This window comes from Myxine glutinosa, chromosome 3, assembly GCF_964187855.1.
Source record: "Myxine glutinosa chromosome 3, kmMyxGlut1.1, whole genome shotgun sequence".
In the NCBI taxonomy this organism is placed as follows: domain Eukaryota; kingdom Metazoa; phylum Chordata; class Myxini; order Myxiniformes; family Myxinidae; genus Myxine; species Myxine glutinosa.
The window spans coordinates 58,674,720-58,698,296 of NC_136263.1; the positions used below are offsets into that span (position 1 = coordinate 58,674,720).

The following is a 23,577-nucleotide window of genomic DNA, read 5'->3' on the forward strand; positions in this document are numbered from 1 at the left end:
ACACATACACACACACATACATACACACACACACACACACACACACACACACACACACACACACACACACACACACACACACACACACACACACACACACACACACATACACACACATAACATAAAAAGGAAATCTCCTGTTTGAATCACCACAAATCCTGTCCATCCAAGGATATTCATTCATATGCAACAGCAGAGGCTAACAGCAGGAGGTTAATGAGACAGATTATAAAGAATGTAACCTGAGCGGCAAGGGCTCGGAATATGCGAAACTGCCATGAATGGCGAGGTTCTACTGTATAAACTCACACCATGCCCAACATATCAAACGGTGAAACTAAAAATAATCGTTTTAAACGAAGAAGGCAATTCCCAGAGAGAAATATACTGCAAAAGAGGTATTTCCATATGTGGCATTCAAGCAACACAGAAGCATAACTAGAACGGCACTCGGTAGAGCGCATACCTCCACCAGGCTGAACAGTTTATGTTTTGTATCCCACTGATAGGCCTGATCTGGATTCGGACCTGAACCATAATCTAATCGGCTTGTTCTTATCACCTAACCAACTCGTCCACCAAGTTTAGTCATAACTCGTCCATGACGTTTAAATATCATGTTATTTAGTGCTTTTCACCCGAACTCTCAATGGTGAAGAATCACTTTAAAATTGAATAATAATCGCATTTGAATCCATATTCAGATCTTCACCAAAATCGAATCGATTCGTCCTTGTCATACACACAACCGGTCCATTAGGTTTCGTCCAAATCCGTCCATAACCTTTTGAGAAATCCTGCTTTGTATCGGTTTTAGCCCGATCACTCAATGGTGAAAAATCACGTGGTAATTAAATAATTATCGTATCCGAATCGTTTTTTTTTTTTTTTTTTTTTTGTGTGTACAGAGTCGAGGCTCGTGAAAGAGCTAACATTTATCAAACAAACAAATCAAACAAACAAGCAAACAAAGTATATAAAAAAGGGGAGCGGTCGACAAGATGGGAGAGAAGGGGAGGAAGCACACAAACACAACATTTGAGAGCAGAGACATCGGGAGATGTTTTTGGAAGGAGAGGGCCTGGGGGGAGGCAGGATAGGTATAAAACGAAAGGACACCAAGGACTTCCAGGAAAGAAGTCAAAAGTCACCTCAAAAAAGTGGATTTGGGGTGAAATTAGCGGGGGTAGAAAAGATCAAGGTTTTGGATTGGGGAAGATAAGAGATGGTGGTGAACAGCCGTTTTAAAGACCTGGAGGGAGGAGTGGGATTGAAGAGAGTGAGGGAGTTTGTTCCAGAGGTGGGAGAAAAGGGGAATGAAGGAGTGAAGGTGAGCAGAGAGTCTTGATTTTGGCAGTTTAACCATAAGAGGGTTGCAGGCAGATCTTGTGCGACCTGCAGGAATATTTGGGGGACAGAGCCCAGAGAGAGCTGGGGGAGCAAGGCCGGAGAGGAGTCGGTAGAAGACGGAAAGACCACCAACCTGCCTGCGGTGATTAAGTGAAAGGCCCTCGGAGATAGCGTCATCGCGGAGATTCCAATGCTTCTGAACGCTTTGGTTTCAACAGCGTGAAGACGAGCTAGATGTGAGGCAGGAGCACCAGCCCAGAGGGGAGAGCAGTACTCCATTGAGCTGCGGATGAAAGCCTTGTATGTGGTGAGGAGCTCAGGTGTGCCAAGGAAGGACTTTGCACGACGGAGGATGCCCAGTCGGCGACTGGCTTTGGAGGCCAGCTTGGAAATGTGGTTTTCCCAGGAAAGATAATGGCAGATAGTGAGACCCAAAAGCTTGAGTGACAGAACTTCTTGGAGAGGATTATTCAGAAAGTGGATGGGAGGGTTGTCCAGTCGGTCTTTTCGGAGAGACATCGTAAGAGTGTGAGATTTGTCAGGATTGAAAGACATGTTCCACTTGTTTGCCCAGTCTGTGATTTTGTCCAGGTCTGCAGAGAGTGAGGAGGCTGCAGACTGCCGATCTGAGGGATGAGGAATGGAGCGGCAGAGAGTCGAGTCATCAGCAAAGAGATAGAGAGGATTTTCAAGAGAGTCAGAGAGATCATTGATGAAGACCAGAAAAAGCACAGGGCCCAGAACACTGCCTTGGGGAACTCCAGCCTGAACAGGAAGAGGAGATGAGAGAAACCCATTCAGGGCCACACGTTGACGATGACTAGAGAGGAAGTCCGCCAGCCATGCGTGGAGATTTCAATGGATACCAAAGGAGGAGAGTTTGGTGAGCAGAGCGGGGTGCCAGACCGTATCGAAGGCACGTGATATGTCGAGGGAGACAGCTCTAATTTCCTGTTTGGCATTGAGGACCTCCATCCATTGTTGAGACAGCAGAAGCAGCATGTCCAGAGTAGAGTGACCTGGTCTGAAACCAAATTGATGATCAGAGATCAAGCCATTGGAGAAGAGGAAAGATTTCATATCCGAAGCAATGATGGATTCCATGACTTTGCTGATAATTGGGAGAAGGCTGATTGGTCTGTAGTTGCTAGGATCTGTTTTTGCACCTTTTTTGTGCAAAGCGGTGATGTTGGCTGATTTCCAAGCAGATGGCATTTGACCTTGAGCAAAAGAGAGGGTGAAGAGAACAGAGAGAGGGGGTGAAAGAGCGGAGGAACAGGATTTTAGGACCCGTGGGCTGATGCCGTCAGGTCCAGTTGCAGAATCAGAGTCGAGGGTTGACAGAAACGTTTCCACCTTGCCAGGAGGAAAGGACACGGAGTCCAGGAGCAGCTGGGTACGACTGGGTATTGTGGGTACAGAGAGGGATGGGTTTGGGACACAAGATTTAGAGGCAAACACAGAGTTGAGGCATTCAGCTTTTTCACGTGCAGAGTCAGCTGTGTAGCCGTTTGAGGTAATAGTAAGGGCATTTTATGAGATATTTCACAAATCTGTTAACTAAATTGTTACAAAAAAATTTCTTCACCAATATGTTTGTAAAGGTGTGTAATAGCATGTGTTAAAATGTTGAAGTTCAACTCCCGTGGGAAACCCAGAAAAAAAGCTGTTGAATTCGGGTACCGAAAAATTATTTTCGAGAATTTTTATTTTTTTTAATCGGCCCTTAAGTAACTTATGAGGGGTCAAATAAGGGTTTTTCATGATTCTGAGTTGATTGTTAACATTTATATTTTCACTTTTACATTTACACACAAAGTAGCTTTTATTTCACATACATATATAATACTCAAGAGTTATTTCTCATTCACAATGTCAGAAGTTTCAACAGTCATTGTCTATGTCTTCTTCAGACTCAACAACATCATGACTGCAGTTTCTGCATGTAATGCCATTACAGACTCCACAGGCCGAGATGCACGTGACCCCATTCTTCTTGCAGCTGCATCGCCGGTTGCTGCAATCTCCATGACAATTACAGCTCGTGAACTGCAATAGCTCCTCAGGAGCCGTGGGGTCCAGTGTTGGAACTGGCTCATACCCATGCACACCTATTGTCCATCCATAGTCACTGGGGTTCAGAGACATTCTGGGGTTCAGAGAAGGATCCAGTCCCGGGTCTGCAGGTAGGCACGGAGTGAATGTTGTGCAGCTGCACCCTCTGTTGGAGGTAGAGTCTCTGGTTTGATCACTCCTGCCGCTGCCTTCCTTGAGAACATGTTGTACCGAATTTCACCCAATGTAGTATCTCGTCCATGGTAAATGTACTTGAAAATCGCAGTACCAGCCTGAATCACTGTTTCCTTGGTGGCTTCTGTGTCAAGGAAGATGTCGATGTACTCAGCCGCGTTCCCTTCGCAAAACCTAAAAAAAAGCACCTGGTCTATGTCAAGTAAAGTATAATGTAAAACAGAAATAAAATAATAATTATTTTTAACATTTATACTATGATGACAATGATTATAATTGTTATTATTATTAGTATTAGTATTATTTGCCGACGTAATAGTAGTATTATCATTATTACCTGGCAAATAGAGTTGTTTTCCCATGACCAGCGATTGCAGAAACCGTATCACACCCCGTGAAGGCATGACAGAAGAGCAGGTAGCTCTTCTGTGTTTCGGAGAGAGATTCTTTGATCTTTCGGACGTCATAAGAGCCGTTTGATGTGGTTAAGAAGAGTGGATGGTGGCTGTCTGAGCTATGGTGCACCAGCATTACCAGCACGTCTGCATCTTCTGCCCGCACCTGAAAATATAACAACATGTACAAAGCATAATGAACCGTTCAAGAACAGATTTAACTTTTCAACAGTGTGAATTCTCTTATTTTTAAATTACCCCATCTCCCCCCGGGCTCCATCCAATAGTTATACTAACTGAAGACACAAATGGTACTGACCTCAACAGAGCCATCTGAAGCAGCAGCCAATGCCTCTCTCACAATTGAAGTGTCAGCATCATTGTCACACTGCTCCACAGTGATGTGATGTTTTCGGAAGGTTGAAGAGAGAAGGTGGATGAGCTCACTCTTGTTATGAGTGTTGTCCAGAAACTTTGCTCTTGGGGTCCAGTTGGACATATCCGGTCGAATCTGGAGATTACAGCAGGAATTCTTGGTAGGCCGGATGTGGTCGTGATCTTTTGGTGATCTGCTGTAGCCATCAAAGACCACAATGATCTTCTGGGAGCAGCGGCCCAGATACTGCACGTAGCTCAGGTAACTGTTGGCGATCTCCTGCCAGGTCTGACGTTGTTCCCACTTCACCATGTAGACAAGCCATCCGCCATCAATTACGAGGGTGCAGCAGGGTTGGTTAGTCAAGTGAAGTGGATCAGTTAACGCCTTCAGGCTTGTATTTGAAAAGTCTGCCTTGTTTGCCTTGTTCATCTTCTGATCTTTGTTGCTGAACAGGGACAATGGGAAGGGAGTCAGCTCATACTGTAAGCTTGTCTCAACTGTCATATCCCGCTGGGCGAAAATGATCAGTCGGTTGAACAACTTTAGTGAGTCAAGGTGAATCTTTTTCTCGTTGACCAAGGGAAATTTTCTTAGTGATGACAGGGCTTTTATCTTTGACTTGACATCCATGGTCGACGTCACTGACTGTCCATCCAGCTTGATCTGCATCTCCATCCCAACTTCAGCTGCTCTCTCAGCATTGACTGCGTCATCTCCAGTGCTTGTGAATCCTGTTGAGAAAGACACGAGCAACTCCTTGTCTCTATCGTTGTCGAATGGCTTGATCTCCTCAAACCATTTTAGGACAAGTTCAACTGCCTCTGCATCTCGCTTCATCTGTGTCTTGGCAAGGTCTCTGTGGACTGGAACATGTTTACTGATGTCCTCCTCCATCCGCCGGTTGACATCAGACAGGTGACTGAGGGTGAGCACCCAGCATTTGTGGCCAGAAAAACTGTTTCTCATTCTTCCTCTGCTCAGTCCACCTTGTGACTTGGCTGCCTTCATTAATGTCTGCTCAATGCAAATGTCACACCATGTGCCGGACCACTCATGACTTGAGTAACGGACAACGTGGTTCCCGTGGGCAGTGAGACGTTCTAAGGTGTCTTTGTAAGCAGGCAAAGTTTCTCGTTCTTTCATGAGTTGACAGTACAGCCGTGCGCCCTTGGCATACTGATGATGGCCTGCAGCGGCAAAGATGTGAAGCATCTTGGTAACAATGCAGGACAGATGCCCATTGTGGTCTGCAAGTCGCTCGGTTCTGATAAAGACCTTGATCACATCTACCATGTGGTGGTACTCCACCCAGAGTGCAGGTGTTCCACCTCCTTTTGCGAGTCATTTGAAGGTTTCTTCAAACCTTTGCTCAAACACTGGCACTACTGGGTCTGAGTGTCTGGCTCCCATCTTCCCATCAGCCACATTCTCCATGAAGGTCTTCATGTCACCACGCTCCTCCTCAGTGAAGGCAAGTTTCATGATGTGTTGATAGATGGCTGCATCGATGAGGAGGTGAACACGGATTGCCTTGTCAAAACATCCTCCATCCATGATGTGGTTGGCTGTCGTACTTCCAGGATAGATCAACTGGATCACATCTAGTAGTCCAGAATCTTCCATGATGTTACCCATTGATCCAAGATAAGACTTCAGCAGGTGAAAACCACCCAACCTTGGAATGACGGGTAGATTTGCCTGCTTTATTATATTCACAGCCTTCAGCCAAATCGGAAGATCAAAGGTCACTATAGCGACCCCAGCGCGCCGTATGCACTCTTTCAGAGTGGTGAAGATGGTGTTGAGGTCATTAGGGTCTCCTTCAATAACTGGGAGGAACTCGATCTGTGTGCTCTGCTTTGCATCATTAGCATGGATTCTCTTCATCCAGCCATTCCAGTTGGAGTGTGGGAACTCAGGATCGTTGGCTTTGATCACCCACCCCACTGCCCAGAGTGTGTCACCTGGAGTGAGGAGTGGCTGATCATGAGCCAGGGAGGAGGAAAGCTCAGCGAGGGGGAGAAACATGATCGCGTTCGTTCCTATCTGTTTCCTGTTCGTAAATGGAATAATCTTTACTTCAGTTCCTCTCAGGATCTTAGCTTTGTCGAGTGCCTTCAACTTCACCTGGGGGAAAGCTGCTGTTGTCTGTGGATCTGGCAAAGGTGGTGCCGGAGAGGTGACTTCGATCCAACCCATTGAGTGAAAGGGAGTGTTTCCGTGAATAGAGACAATGTTTAAATCTATATTGTCTCCAACAAACTGAGTGACTGCATTGTTTGTTTCCCCAACCTCCATAAAGACCACCTGATCATTACTTGACAATTCACTTTCACTGGCTGGCACTTTGGCTGTCATCACTGATTGATCCTCAAGCGCAGCATCAACCGCAACCTCATCATTGATCTGTTCATCGGTTTCCTCCACAATGGTGTCAAGAGTGCCAGAAGTATCTGGAACATCATCTCCACTCCTACTATTAAGGAAGCAGTATTTGTAGTTTTGTGTCTCCGTGTAAGACTCAGTGTATCCCAGCGGGTGGAACTTGTTGAGCATCCATTTTGACCCAAATCTATGATCAAGTTGTATGGCAAGCCCCATTTGGTGTGGCAATACTCCAGACCGAGGTCGACAGGCCTTAATAAAATTCTGCCCCCAAACGGCAACTCTTTCGTCTGTCTTGACAATCGGTCTCAAGAACATCTGAAGGCTTGCAGGAACAAGTGTCAGCTGACTATCGATGTCAGTCATACTGTGTGTGGTGGGGTATGACTTTGGACCTAAATCAATCAAGGCAATATCATTGGATATGAACTTGAGTGCCGTCTTTATGATCTGAGTCTTCTCATCTCCATGGTCAAGATTAGCATGATGCTCTCGCAGAATATTGTCGGTGCCATCTTTGAGACAGAGAACATCTGCCCTTCTTTCCTGTGTTGTGAAATACAAGGTGTCTTCGTATTTCTCTAGAAGTTTTATCTTTAGCCAATGCTTTGAATAAGAAAGGCTCTTCTCTGGTGACTGATCAAACTCCTGCAGCTTTTTATGGACTTGGTCCATGTTCATTACCCCATGCTCTAATTCTGAGTCTAACCATTCGCAGAATTCAATAAAAACTGCCGCTCGCTCCTCATCAATACTCCTCTGTCCTCTCTTCCTTTTTCCTTCCTCATCAGTCTTGGACAAACTGTCACCTCTCGCAAACATAAGTTTGCATCGCAAATGGTACAGTGTTTCTTCTGCTACCAAGTCGTTGATCCCTTCCAGGCGTCCAGTGACTTCAGTGCCCCAGTCATCCCCGCGACTCCGTGCTGTCTTCAGCAAGCTTGCCTTCAGTGTATCTGCAGTCAAATTATCTGGCACTCTGTATTTCTTTCTAGCTTGTGCTGGATTATTTTTGTAGAGCTGGGCTGGTTGGTTGCAAAGAATGCATACATCCTTATACAGGAGGTCAACTGACTGTGATCTTCTAGAACTGCAGCCAGTTGATGAACTGAACTCACAAGTAGTGTGTCTTCTCTTCAACTTTGATGACTCTTTCTCTGCCTTTGATGCTTGAGCTGACTTCTTGGTGGTTGCAACAAAGTTGTTGTACAGATCATTTTTACGCTTCTGGTGGTACCTCAGTTTTCCTTCCTTTTGAGCCTCCTTCATACATTCCACAACAGTAACATTTTCGACAGTTTCTGCTTGTTTCAATAAAGTTGAGTATCCCTTTGGAGTTGCCTGTATGAGCCTTTCAGCTGGTGTATCCGAGCGTGCACAGTTAAAGCAATTGAGCACAGGTGGAGTAACGTCTTCATCCATATTGCTAGACTCCATGTCCTGCAAAGTAGAAAATGAGATATATTTAGAAATTATTTTTCCACAAAGGAGTGTCTGTGGTGAAATATAAATGTTAACAATCAACTCAGAATCATGAAAAACCCTTATTTGACGCCTCATAAGTTACTTAAGGGCCGATTTAAAAAAATAAAAATTCTCGAAAATAATTTTTCGCTACCCGAATTCAACAGCTTTTTTTCTGGGTTTCCCACGGGAGTTGACCTTCAACATTTTAACACATGTTATTACACACCTTTACAAACATATTGGTGAAGAAATTTTTTGGTAACAATTTAGTTAACAGATTTTCATATGTTTCCCTTACTATAAGGGAGGGGATGGAGGGGGAACAAACACCAGAAACAGATTTGATCAGACGCCACCAGGATTTGGAAGAGGGAGACAGATAAGAGAGTTCGGTCTTGAGAACGGAGAGATATTGTTTCCTGGCTCTCCTGAGGGTGGACACACACTTGTTTCGGGCTTTGTGAAAGGAAATGAGATTTCCTTCCGTTGGATTTCCTTTCCAGGAGACGAAGGCAAGTTGTTTCTGGGCAACAGCCTCACCACAAGATTCCATGTACCATGGACGAGAGGAGGGGTATGACAACTGAAGACGAGATGGGATAAATCTGTGCATGAGAGAGAGCAATTTACTTTGGAAGAATTCCCAGGATGAGTTGATGTCAAAGGTGGTAGAGATGGGAGACCAGTCCAGATGATTGATGGCTGCTTGAAGACCGTGCCAGTTGGCCTGAGTGAAATGCCAGACTCGTCGACGCTGAGGAGGCTCTCTGAGAATGGTCAGAGAGATGTCCACTTTAACAAGGACATGATCAGATGATCCGATTGGAGCAGAAGAAGAGCAACAGACGTTTTCAGGGAAGTTAGTCATAACCAAGTCCAGAAGAGAAGATGCTCCGTTGACTGAGATCCGGGTCGGGAAATTGACAGATTGTGTCAGTCCCAGTGAGTCGTAGAAGTCCTTTGCTGAGGAGCCATGGCTGGTGAGAGAGGTACCCACATCCAGCCAACTGGCATGGTGACAATTGAAATCACCACATATGAGGAAGAGAGAGTTGGAATGAGTTGATAGAAGTTGGTCCATATTATCAGACAGCGAGATGTAGATGGAGTCATCACTGTTTGGTGGACGGTACAACACACATATGAACAAAAGGTGGGAGCGAAGGGGAAGCCGTAGCCAAAGGTATTCCTGGGGGTGAGGTGGAGAGAGTGCAGTGCAGGGCGAGTGAGGAAGACAGACAGACAGACAGACATGGGTGAAAACATAACCTCCATCCACCGTTGGTTGCGATGGTAAAAACAAAGTTAGGAACTCTATAACTAATAGAGTTCCCCTCAAAGTCCTGACCTTAACATCATAGAAGCTGTCTGGGATTATTTGGACAGGAAGAAAACCTTAAAAGAACCAAAACTAAAGACGAAATATGAGAAACTTTTCAGTATTCATGGAACAACCTTCCAATGGAATTTCTCTATGAACTGCAGTGAAACATTCAAAATCGTAACGAATAATCAATTATCATGTCAGACAAAACATGAAAAAATCCTGCTGCATGGAAGTATATTTAAGATGTGAAATTTGAAATAGCTCTTAAGTGTCATTCTCTATTTAGCCTGGTGTTTGTTTAGCGGTTAGGGTGCTGGCTTGGGATCCTAGGATCCTGGGTTCGAATTCCGGTCGATCGCTGAATTAACACCAGGGGGGTTGACTCAGCCTGTCATCCTTCCGAAGTCGGCAAATTGAGTACCAGTTCACTATGTCGCAAGAGGCGACTAACAGGGTTGGCGGCAGGAAGGGCCGGAAGGCCATCTGGCCATGAAACATTGCTTCAAAAAGGGGACCACGGTGCCAAAAAAAGGCCAACCCCTGCTCTGCGGGGAAAAATGGCCTCGAAAGGTGTTCCTTCTTCTTCTTCTTCTTCTGTCATTCTCTATTTAGTATAGCATAAATCCTTTCGAAGATCAGATCAAAAGCCTGCTTAAACAACTGAATATAATCATTAAACAACTTCACAACCTAAATAATAAATACATCACCAAACGTGATCTCAATTAAAAATATCATAGCACACTTTAGAATAATCATAAAAACAATGATAACTAGAACAACACTTGGTAGAGCTCATACCTCCGCCAGGCTGACCAGTTTACCGACTGATAGGCCGGATCTTGATCCGGATCTGGATCTGGACCTGAACCCAAATCGAATCGGCTTGTTCCGATCAACTAACCAACTCGTCCCTCAAGTTTTGTCATCCATCCACAACATTTTAAGATATTGTGCTACATATCGTTTTGGCTTTCTTTCTCAATGGTTAGGAATCACTTAAATCCTTTTTTAATTCTCGAATCCAGATCTGGATCTTCTCGAATCCTTGCCACACACCCAACCTCTCCACCAAGTTTCATCGGAATCCGTCAATAATTTTTTGGAGACATCGTGCTACACGTGCTACATTTGAGACATCGTGTTGGCCTACATATCATTTTTGGCCCTATTTCTCAAAGATGAAGAATCACTTAAAAATTCTAGTATCTGGATCCCGATCTTCACCAAAATCGAATCAACTATTGTTTGTCACACACCCAATCTGTCCACCAAGTTTAGTCCAAATTCGTCAATAACCTTTTGAGATATCCTGCTCACAAACAGACTCACAAACAAACAAGAACACGTCATGCAGAGCACGATATTTGCAAAATCACCCCCCCCCCCACCCCCTCCTGAAAAGAGGTTGCCATTGATCCATCAAATTGTCCATTTAATCAAGTTTAAAATTGACGATCTTGATCAAAGCACAGGTAAATAGGATGAAAAGTGACGATTTTACAGATGAAAATAGATGATTTTAGATGATTGACCATGAGTTGACATTTGACCTAAACAAGAGTTGGTTTCCCAATTCAGTGACGCACTATGCAAATGCTGTTCAATTTCCAAGTCAATCGGATGTAAATTGACGGTTTGTCAGATGAAAATTGATAATTTTGGAAGTTTGACCTTGAGTTCACCTTTTGACGTCAAAAATAGTTGGTTTCCCAATTTACTGACTCAATATACAAATTATGTTCCATTTTCAAGTCAATCAGATGAAAAATGGCGATTTTAGAATTTTTGATGTCAAAATCAAAAGGCTTCTCAATTGTGACGACCTCCACAACTTGGTGAAGTTTCATGACGATCAGTTTATATTTGTGACCTGTATGCGAGTGACAAACAAACAGACAGACAGAATAACAAACACAACCGACCAATATACTTGAAAAATCTTCGATTTTGCAAGTAACACGAAATATGTTGTGCATAGCACGATACTTGTGAAATCCCTAAAATAAGTTGTTGGCCTATGATGACCTCAAAAATACTTGGTGGTTGAATTCAGTGACCTGGTATGCAAATCCACTTCAAATTTCAAGTCAATCTGATGAAAATTGAGGATTTTAGAAATTTCATCTACGTTGTTGACCTTTGGCCTATGTCGATCTTTTGGCCTACGCTGATCTCAAAATAGTTGGTGGTTGAATTCAGTTAGCCGATTGGTAAATCCTCTTCAAATTTCAAGTCAATCGGATGAAAATTGAAGATTTTAGAAATTAAAAAAAAGTGGTTGACCTTTGGCCTATGTTGACCTTTTGACCTTTTGAGCTCAAAATATATAGTATTTTGTCGGACCACGAACTCTAGCATTTGGTGAAGTTTCGTGAAGATCGGTTTAAAATTGTGACCTGTAGGCCAGTTCCAATTGAGTACCAACACAACAACAACATGCATTTTAAAGGCCATTTTCCCTGCTAGAGCGGGGGTTAGCCTTGCGGTCCCCATGACAATCTTCTCCATTTTGCCCTATTTTCTGCATCTCTCCTTGTTAACCCCCTTGCCCGCATTTCTTCTTCCACCATCTCTAGCCAAGTCTTTTTCGGTCTTCCCCGTCCTCTGCTTCCTTCTACATTCATTTCCATCACTCTTCTCAACCAGTCACTTTCATCCTTCCTCAACACATGACCAAACCATCTCAACCTGTTCCTCTTCACAGCATCAATCACAGGCTCTATTCCCATCATTTTTCGCAATTCATCATTTGTCTTCCTCTCTCTCAACGATACTCCACACATCCACCGAACCATTCGCATTTCCACCCTTTCCAACCTTCGTTGCTGCTCTACGTTTATTACCCATGTCTCGCTCCCATAAATCATAACACTTCTCACACATGCAGCATACACCTTTCCCTTCAGCTTCAACGACACTCTCCTCATCATCAGCACGCCACCCAGTTCCCGAAACTTCTTCCATGCACATCTCACTCGAGCAACCGTTGCCGAGTCTGATCCACCTTCTCCATTCAGCATGTCTCCGAGGTAGCAAAATGTTTTCACACCTTCCAGCTTCACGCCATCTCCAAGATCCAACTCAACATTTCCTCCATCTGCAGCTCCCTCTGTGCACACCTTACATTTGAATGTAGCTGCCACACTGGTTAATGACCCTCTCAGACCACTACATTTTTGATGAACCCACTCAGCGCACATTGTACATTGAATGGAGTTCACTCCGACACCCTTCCTACACACAGCACAGGGCCACTTCCCAGTTCTTTCCACCTCACCACATGCTTTACCACTTGCCATCACCTTCGTCTTTCCGATATTCACCTTCAGACCTTTTGTCTCCATACATTCCTTCCACGTGGTCATCTTTTCCTTCAGTCCATCCATACTTTCCGCAATCAACACCAGATCATCTGCATACAACAACTCCCACGGTAAACCCTCCTTTACGTTCTGAGCCAGCACCTCCATCACAGCTACAAATAGTAATGGACTTAGTACCGACCCCTGATGCACTCCCACCTTCACCTCAAACTCACCACTGTTCCCGTCCTTCGTCCTTACAGCTGTGCGCGCTCTTTTGTACATTGCCATCACTACTCTGATCAACCATTCCTCCACTCCTAACTTCCTCAATGCCCATGTCAATACTTTGCGTGGTACCCTATCGAATGCTTTCTCCAGATCAACAAACCCAAGAAACAACTTCTTCCTCTTCTCCATGTACTTCTCCTGCAACTGCCTCACAATGAAAAGCGCGTCTGTCGTTCCTCTTCCTGGCATGAATCCAAACTGCATTTCGTCGATCTTCACTTTCTTCCTTATCCTCCTCTCCAACACCCTTTCCAATACCTTCATTCCATGCTCCAATAACTTTATCGCTCGGTACGAGCCACACTCCAGAGGGTCACCTTTCCCCTTGTATAGAGGGATGAGGGTACTCAGAGTCCAATCCACTGGAATGCGGCCTTCTTTCACCACCAGATTACAGATCTCTGTCATTCTCTTCACACCCCAACTTCCTGCTGCCTTCAACATATCTCCCACAACTCCCGTCGGCCCTCCCGCTTTTCTACCCTTCATTGCTTTTATCGCTTCCTCAACTTCCTTCTCAGTTATCTTCTCTGCCGGTCCTAAAACAGGGTTACTCTCCATGTTGCCATCCCATTCATTCTCTGTATTCAACAGCATTTCCATATATCTTTTCCATCTTCCTTTAATTCCATCTGGGTCGACAACGATTTGTCCCACTTCATCCTTCAAGCAACTCACCCCCATCACATCACACCTCTCTTTCGCTATCTGCTTTGCAATCCTGAATACTGCTTTCTGACCCTCTTCCGAATCCAAGCGTTCTCCGAACATTTTCCTACATGCCTCCTGCGCCTTTGCTACCTCTTTCTTTGCAGCCTTCCTGGCTGCCTTATAACTTTCATGCTCTGCTGTTTCTGCTCCCGTACCCTTCGCCTTCTGCCACTCCTTGAACTTCTTCCTCTTCTCGTCAATCCTCTTTCCAACTTCATCATCCCACCACCATGTTTCCGAGTGCCTCGGTGGTCCTTTTGTCCATCCACATACCTCACCAACGGCTCCCAACAGACAAGCTTTCATTGACATCCAACCACTTTCAAGCTCAACCACATCATCCTCGACCCTACTCAGCCTCTCTTTTAATGCCTCCCTTACTGTCACCTCTTTCAACCTCCACACCTTCATTCTCGGTTGGTACTTCACCCGCCGAGCTCTCCTCGCACCTTTCACCCTTACGTCGCAGACAACCAAGTGGTGCTGTGAAACAGCCTCCTCCCCCGGGATCACCTTTGTGTCCCGGAGGTGACCCCTATCTCGCCTACGCACCATCAGGTAGTCAACGGTTGTCGTCGACCCACCTGACGTGTATGTAACAAGCTTATTATCCTCTTTCTGGAACTGAGTATTACAAATCAACAAATCAGCTCCATCAGCAAACTCCAAAATCCTTTCACCTTCTCCATTTCTCACACCATATCCGTAACCCCCATGAACTCCGTCAAAACCATCCATACTCCTTCCCACATGTCCATTTAGGTCTCCTCCTACCACAACAACTTCCTCATCTTTCACGTTTTCCATCAGCTTCTCTATCGCACACCAGAACGTGTCCTTTTCTTCATCGCTTCGACCAACCTGCGGAGCATATCCCGAGATGACGTTCACCAAGAGCTTTCCAATCATCATTTTCACCATCATCAACCTATCACTCACTCTAGTCACACTCACCACACTGTCTACAAACTCCTCAGAAAACAGGACACCAACACCATTCACGCCCTCCGGGCAGCCTTGCCACACAAACTTGTATTTCTGTCCCTGCCTACCCTTCACCATTCTCACACCACTTCCCTTCCATCTCGTCTCTTGCACACAACATATGTCCACTCTTCTTCTGACCAATACTTCCACCACTTCTCCTGATCTCCCTGTCATTGTCCCTACATTCCATGTCCCAAACCTCAGAAACCGATCTCCACTTCGGGCTGTACCCTGCCCATATGTAGTTGTAATTGTCATGGTTCCCTTTTTTTTTGAGGCAATGTTTTTATGGCCGGATGCCCTTCCTGACGCCAACCCTCTTAGTCGCCTCTAACGACACGCAGGGATACGGTGTACCTATTCTTATCCAGGGTACACACCGGGAAACGTTTAAAACATGGAAATTCTGGGGGGTGGAGGTGGGGTGGGTGGTGTCAAGGGAAAGATAAAATGAAAATAAACCCCTTCAGCCGGCACTTAGCTTGGCTTCCCAAAGAGTACTTTCAGGAGCTTGGCGGCTGTTGAAACTGGGGTAGCCACTCATGCGGGAAGTGGTCCAAAATGGCGGTGTAGAACGCCGCGCGTCGAAAACACAACAAGCGTGAGGCGAGCAGATTAGACGGCCTCCTTTCGATTCTCTACCGTCAAGTCCAATGCGGCCTTCAGCTTCCAAGAGCCCAGCAGTTGTCCAAAACCTCGTGTGGGGAAATGTGGTATCTGTCCGTCGTCTTGTCCACCGTCCACACGCGGCTCCAAGCTCCGGCGCGAGGAAGCCCTCCGTCCACCCGCACGCTCCGACAGGCCACGATGCTTTATACGACTTGCTTTCTACGCATTGTTAAAAGTAAATAATGACAGATGTTTTCTTTCACAATCTTGCGAGATTTCAAGAACTCCTCGGCGTCAAGGTAAAGATAAAATGAAAATAAACCCCTTCAGCCGGCACTTAGCTTGGCGTCCCAAAGAGTACTTTCAGGAGCTTGGCGGCTGTTGAAACTGGGTTAGCCACTCATGCGGGAAGTGGTCCAAAATGGCGGTGTCGAACACCGCGCGTCGAAGACACAACAAGCGTGAGGCGAGCAGATTAGACGGCCTCCTTTCGATTCTCTACCGTCAAGCCCAATGCGGCCTTCAGCTTCCAAGAGCCCAGCAGTTGTCCAAAACCTCGTGTGGGTTAATCGAGATCAACGTTCAATTGAGTACCAGTTCACTGGTAATTCCCTGCTTGTCGTAAAAGGCGACAAAAAGGGTTGGCGGCAGGAAGGGCATCCGGCCGTAAAACATTGCTTCAAAAAGGGGACCGAAAAACAACAACAACCACGGTCCCCGAAAAAGGCCAACCCCCGCTTGCGGGGAAAAAATGGCCTCTAAAGGTGTTTTTTTTTTTTTGGGCAAGGCAAGTATAAGTGAGCGGACACACACACACACACACACACACACACACACACACACACACACACACACACACACACACACACAAACAAACACACACAAACCGGAGTGATCAACATACTTGCAAATATATATTTTTTTTTTTGCCAAGTAATGAAGTCACCGAGTTGATGCTCACTGAGGGTTGAACTGATATCGAGGATAACATCAGACTTACATTTAATAAATAAATGGTCTGGTCTCATAATTGGCTGGCTGGACCTCCTGGGAGAGCCCTTGGTATGTCGGCAATGTGAATGAGTGAGTGATGGTGAAGGTGAAGTAGCTAGGCAGGAAAAGTAATGGCAGACTTGATACCAGCAGGAGATACTTAGGGAAATAGAGTGCCATCTTACCATTAGGCTTTTGACCTGTTAACCTCAGATACAGAGACAATTATTTTAGTTTTATTTGAAGACATGCAAAAGCCACTTTTATTTTTTTAAATTTTTTTTAAGGAATTTGCAGGCATAACATCGTGGTCCATTCTTTGTGATGTCACTTGGGAAAGCTTTATATTTGTTTTCTTTTTCATTAAACTCGAGAGTACACAAACTACATTTAAAGTTTAGATCATTATCACACGGATCGGGTTTCGTCATTTCATTTTGATGTTTCGATTTTTATTTTAATGAATCCATATATAACAGTTGATGCTCTCATCAGATAGCAATGACATTTTTGTTTTGGTCAGCTGTGAGATATAAAAAAATATTATTATTATCATGGTTAGTGAGCACTAAAGGTGGCCTCTAAAGGTGGTTTTTTATTTTTATGGTTAGTGAGCAAACTTCAGAACACTAGTCTTGAATAATATGGGAATGTTGTTAATCGGTCACATATTGGAATTCTCGACATTTTACCAGTTAATGACCGATTTTAATGCAGGCAGGTGTAACAGGTGTAACAATTATGTGGAAGCAGTGGCAGATGTCATCATCATCCGGGTGCATAACAAGCATGCCTTAACAATGTTGGGGTCGGCAGGTAAACGAATGATTAGAGGGGTCATGTCGCAGGTTGGATGGGCAGAATTACCTTTCCCTGCCTTTGTTGTTCATTGTATCCCACTTTGTCATCGAGTACCATAATGATTTCCATTGCTGGTAAAGGTTACTGTGTCTTATTTCCATTAATGATGCTCGCCTGGTATTTCAGATGATGTTTTTAACGATTGTCCGGAAAATGATTTTTGCAGGTGTTGTGTTGCCATGTCATGTCGCATTTATGATAAGAATAAATTTTACCCTCTGCTTTGGAAATGTTCCCAGGTTGGTTATGATGAGCTCAATGCCTGGGAGAAGGTGTAGTTAATAAAATAATTATTTCAGCTATATCCTTCCCTTCTTGACCTTCCTGCAAGATTACAAGACTTTTTCTTTGAAAATCCTTTTACCATCTTTTAGCATCCTCAAAAGTCTTTCTTCAACCCTTCACATTTCCTCTTTAAGGGCTCGAATATACACTATACAGCCAAAGCTTTGAAATGCTTTGAGAATTTTGAAAATTCTCCAAATATTTTCAACTTTACAGTTAGTCATTTTACTGCTTATTGCAGTGTTCACACTCACCCCAATTTACAGGCAACTCATATTTTACAGTCGTTTTAATTACAGCGGGAGCTGGATGAAACTATGCAGCAATGTGTTAATTCATTCTTTTAAAATCGGTGTTAATACAATTGTAATGCTATCATGAACAGATTATGTTTAAATGTCATCTTGCCATTTCCTTAGCACCAGGAATTTCATTTAGTGACATTTTAGATGGCAGATGGACATCAACATTCTCTCAGATTATTTCAACAACATTCTGTAGAACTTTGTTTATAACCGATCGGACTCGGTGACCTCGGACAAAGACCTTTTATAAGGACATGGGTTGAATCCCTGCTTGAGAGAATGCCAACCCCCTCCCCGCCATCATGGTCGTCTCTCAAACTCACAATCCCACGAGATATGCGGAAAGGACGACCCAAAACCAATTATCCTCTTTTTGATTTGTATATAAACATCACTAAAAGTAAATAATGACCTCGGCCAAAGTTCAAACTACGTGAGTTTAATCTCTACAGGAGAGAATTCCACATAGCTATTTGGGCGGTGTATATGCTAACAGATCGCTGTCTCCATCGATCTTGCCGAGGCCATAACACCTATCGGCTCAAAATCCTTTTAACTGTTGATTTGGTAGTTTTTGCAATGAAGGAAACATTAACAATGTTGGTAAAAGTTTATTTTGTAATTAATTTGTGATTGGAGTTATGTTGTTTGGAATGAAAAAAGAGATATCGAGTTCAAGTAAATGATGACATGCCGTGATGGTTTCCAACTTCTAAACATGAACTTCGTGGATTGCCATATGCAGATTCGCCACGGACCCACGATCGATGTTTCTATACGTGAACGTACCCGTTTGTTTGCGAACGGGTACGTTTTTCATGGATGTTCTTCACGAACTTGCTGTCCATGTCTGACGTGTGACTGAGGGTGCTACAGGAATGTGGAATGTATTGGTTCCATTCTTTAGCATTCGCTGTGTCTGCATTGCCTGTTTGCTTCCGGCCTCTCACCCGTGCGTAGCACGGGTATCTCACTAGTGATAATAAAACAAGAGGAGAAAAAGACATAAAATGTCATAACCCCCGCCATGGTTTTAGTAACTTTGCTGTACGGAGTTAAAGGCCACCATTCAGTCATCTTTGGCTGAATTACAAAAAAAAAATCTGCATATATGAACACTCATCGGTTGTCTTTGTGCCAAGTTTGAAGAAAATTGGATCATGCATGAACGAAAAATTGTTGGAGACACGTTTAAGTAACAAAATGGCTGCCAGTCGGCAATCTTGGTTCTGATCTAAAAAAAATGACAATCTTACATACAGCATATGTAACACATCATTCATTATCTGTGTGCCAAGTTTGAACAACATCGGCAAATGCATGTCCGAGAAATGGTTGAGGACGTGTTCAATATCGGTATTTTTTTTTACAACTAAAATGGCCGCTAGTCGGCCACCTTTGATCGCATCGCGAAAAAAATGATGTGCATAAAATGTATACCATCATGTATTGTCTGTGCCAAGTATGAACAAAATTGGTCCATACACAATCTCCGAGATATGGTTGCAGACACACGGATGCATGAGACCAAATCCATAAGCCCCGTTTCGGACTAAGTCCAATGGGGGCTAATGATGTAATTAATGACTTCCTCTCTTGTCGAGGTCAACGTGTGGCCCTGAATGGGTTTCTCTCATCTCCCCTTCCTGTTCAGGCTGGAGTTCCCCAAGGCAGTGTTCTGGGCCCTCTGCTTTTTCTGGTCTTCATCAATGATTCAACTCTGACTCTCTTGAAAATCCTCTCTACCTCTTTGCTGATGACTCCACTCTCTGCCGCTCCATTTCCCATCCCTCAGATCGGCAGTCTGCAGCCTCCTCACTCTCTGCAGACCTGGACAAAATCACAGACTGGTCAAACAAGTGGAAAATGTCTTTCAATCCTGACAAATCTCACACTCTTACGATGTCTCTCCGAAAAGACCGATTGGACAACCCTCCCATCTACTTTCTGAACAATCCTCTCCAAGAAGTTCTGTCACTCAAGCTTTTGGGTCTCACCATCTGCCATGATCTTTCCTGGGAAAACCACATCTCCAATCTGGCCTCAAAAGCCTGTCGCCGACTGGGCATCCTCCGTCGTGCGAAGTCCTTCCTTGGCACACCTGAGCTCCTCACCTCATACAAGGCTTTCATCCGCAGCTCAATGGGATACTGTTCTCCCCTCTGGGCCGGTGCTCCTGCCTCACACCTAGATCGGCTTCACGCTGTTGAAACCAAAGCTTTCAGCATACTTGGAATCTCCCGCAATGAAGCTAACTCCGAGGGCCTGCCACTTACTCACCGCAGGCAGGTCGGTGGTCTTTCTGTCTTCTACCGACTCCTCTCCGGCCTTGCTCCCCCAGCTCTCGCTGGGATCTGTCCCCCAAATATTCCTACAGGTCGCACAAGATCTGCCTGCAACCCTCTTATGGTTAAACTGCCAAAATCAAGACTCTCTGCTAACCTTCACTCCTTCATTCCTCTTTTCTCCCGCCTCTGGAACAAACTCCCTCACTCTCTTCAATCCCACTACTCCATCCTGGTCTTTAAAACAGCTGTTCACCACCATCTCTTATCTTCCCCCATCCATAACCTTGATCTTTTCTACCCCCACTAATTTTACCCCAGATCCACTTTTTTGAAATACCAACTTCTTTCCTGGAAGTCCTTGCAGTGTCCTTGTGTTTTATACTTATCCCACCCCACCCCTCCCCCCCCCTTCCCACGCCTCCTTCCCCCAAGCCCTCTCCCTCCTACAGATCTCCCGATGTCCCTGCTCTCAAATGTTGTGTTTGTGTGCTTCCCCTTCTCTCCCCATCTTGTCTACCGCTCCCCTCATTATATACTTTGTGTCTGTTTGATTTTTTGTGTGATAAATGTTAGCTCTTTGACGAGCCTCGATCCTGTATACAAAAAAAAAAGAAAAAAAAGAAGAACATAAATAAATAATTAATAATATGAATGAATGAATAATAATCATAAAAATTTAAATAATTAATCAATAGGCTAATAGAACACATAAACCAACACCATTTCATCCGAATCTGTAACTTAAAAAAAAGGAAGTCATTAATTGAATAATTAAATAATTAATCGATTAATTGATTAATCAATAAATCAAAAATAGCCTTTACAGCCAAATCACTTGGTCATTGGCATGTCCAAATATATCAGCTTCCTAACTCGAAAGGTGTCTGAGATAATGCTCAGAAGAGAAAGGAAATGTATAATTACTTAATCTATATATATAAAACACAGTTTGTGTGTGTGTGTGTGTGTGTGTGTGTGTGTGTGTGTGTGTGTGTGTGTGTGTGTGTGTGTGTGTGTGTGTGTGTGTGTGTGTGTGTGTGTGTAATGTTACCGATAGACTCCGAAACGGAGAGGCTCACGTGCTTGATATTTGGCATAGACATGGCCATTGAGCCTGGGACGAACATGGCCGAGACCATATTTGACGAGATCCATATTTTTTATTCATATTTACCTCAGCGCATTTCAGCGAAGTACCCGCTAATCTCAGCCAGTGCGAGCAGCTCGCTGATTCGCTCAGAGCGATCACGTGATGTTCCATCCCGTCACACGTCACACGTTTGCACGTAATTCAGGGCGAAAAGCCATTGCGTTTTTTCACCTTTATGCGATCGTGTTTTGTGTCGATTTTGTACGATATGAATTAAATTTTAATTCATATTTCGTGTTTACGAATTCGAATATGAAGGATTTCCACTTTCCCCTTTCGATTTCGAATTCGAATCGAATATGAGCTTGAGTCGAGAGGGCGAATGTACGGGTTGGGAATGTACGGGTCTCCCTTCCCCCGCCCGGCAACGCCGGTACTGGAGGGCGTGGGTCACAGGATCGGTGAGTCTCCAAAATCCGCTTCGTGCTCTTGCGAAGATGCAGGACGATGTCGCGATTGTTGTGCTGCTCTCCAACCATGAGAACTGCAACGTCATTGTTGACTGGCCCTCCCCTTCCCTCCCCCTTCCCCCTCCCCCGTCCGTCCTCCCCTCCCTTCCCCCTCCCTTCCCCCTCCGTCCTCCCACTCCCTCCCCCCTCCCCCTCCCTTTTCCGACTCCCCCCTCCCCCTCCCTTTTCTGCCTCCCCCCTCCCCCTCCCCCCTCGCCCCTCCCCCTCCCCCTCCCACCCCCCTCACCCTTCCCCCTCCCCCCTCCTCCTCCCCTCACCCCCTCCTCCCCCCCTCCCCCTTCCACCTCCCCCCTCCCACCCCCTTACCCTCCCATCCCTCCTCCTCCCCCCTCCCATCCCTCCCACCCCCTCCCAACCCTCACCCTCCCATCCCTCCTCCTCCTCCCCCCTCCCATCCCTCCCACCCCCTCCCAACCCTCACCCTCCCCCCTCCCCATCCCCCCTCTTCTCCCCTCTCCCCCTCCCCCTCTTCTCCACCTCTGCCCCTCCCCCTCCCCCTCTTCTCCCCTCCCCCCTCTTCTCCCCTCCCCCCCGTTCCCCTCCCCTCCCCCCCGTTCCCCTCCCCTCCCCTACCCCGCCCGGCAATGCCGGGTACTTCTGCTAGTTGATAATAATTAAGTAACTCATCAATTCATTGATTAATCAAAAAACAAAAAATAGTATTTTTGACAAAGTACTTGCTCACTATTGTGCCCAAATTTCAGCTTCCTAGCTCAAAGGATGGCTGAGATATCACCCGGACAAAAAAACAAGAAAACAAGAAAGCAAACAAGGAAACAAAAAAGCAAACCAACAACCAGAGTGAAAACTGAGTACTCCCTTTCAGCGTGCGTCACTGCCGAGCCCCCTTCGGTGCCCGGCAATGACGTTATGCAGCGCCTGGAGATGGCAGAGGAAAGGAGTGGTGTACAATATAGGAAAAAGTTATCACTTTGATTTCTTCAAAATGCCAACAAGATTAGAATAGCACTGACAACGCTGGGTTCGCCTGCTAATAGGAATTAAATTAGGAACAACGAAGTGTTTTCCCATCTTGTTAACCCTGATTTTACAAATTGCATTCACTAGGGCATGCCCGTACTATATATATATCTAAAATTATATCCCCCCCCCCTCTATTTACATGAAATGGTTTGGTCCAAAGCGAACGGCTTGCGAGTACGGTGACAATCCCCCCCCCCCCCTCTATTTACATGAAATGGTTTGGTCCAAAGCGAACGGCTTGCGGAGTTTGGTAAAGAAATCGCCATAGCATGCACAAACGCGCAGGAAAGCGAAAGAATCGCAAATTAGTTTTAATTAGTTTTAAAACATCGTTTAACGCCAACATAGCGGCAACATAGTTTGCCAACGTGAAATAAATGAATACGCTCTCAAATGTGCCGTCCGAGGCAGAGTCTGTTCGGCACGTTCGGCACACGTGATAGCTCGCTGCTCTCTGATTGGTTGAATCGTTTTTTGGACATAGCTCGCTAACTACTTGTCCGATTAATATGAAACCTTGAAAAGGCACATCCTCGGGTCCCCAGCAATATACCTGGCAAGTTTAAAGTATATCGGACCCGTGGTTGTCGAGAAACAGCGGTCACAGACATACATACATACATACATACATACATACATACATACATACATACATACATACATACATACATACATACACACAGAGATTACTGGAATTATAGATAGATGACGTGGGTGTTTGCATTTTCCGCTTTGTAAACGTGGACAGCTCATTCACAGACACTTGACATGGCATTACATACAAT

General features: G+C 45.0%; 1 protein-coding gene across 1 annotated transcript; it reads right to left on the reverse strand.

The window, feature by feature from the left end:
- Positions 1-3,506: 3,506 nt before the first annotated feature.
- On the reverse strand, positions 3,507-5,049 carry LOC144891199 (uncharacterized). Its single transcript, XM_078773569.1, has 3 exons — positions 4,315-5,049; positions 3,938-4,161; positions 3,507-3,774 (listed from the first exon to the last, which is right to left on the reverse strand). Exons 1-3 carry the CDS (start codon positions 5,047-5,049, stop codon positions 3,507-3,509), a joined length of 1,227 nt encoding a protein of 408 aa, XP_078629695.1.
- Positions 5,050-23,577: the final 18,528 nt, after the last annotated feature.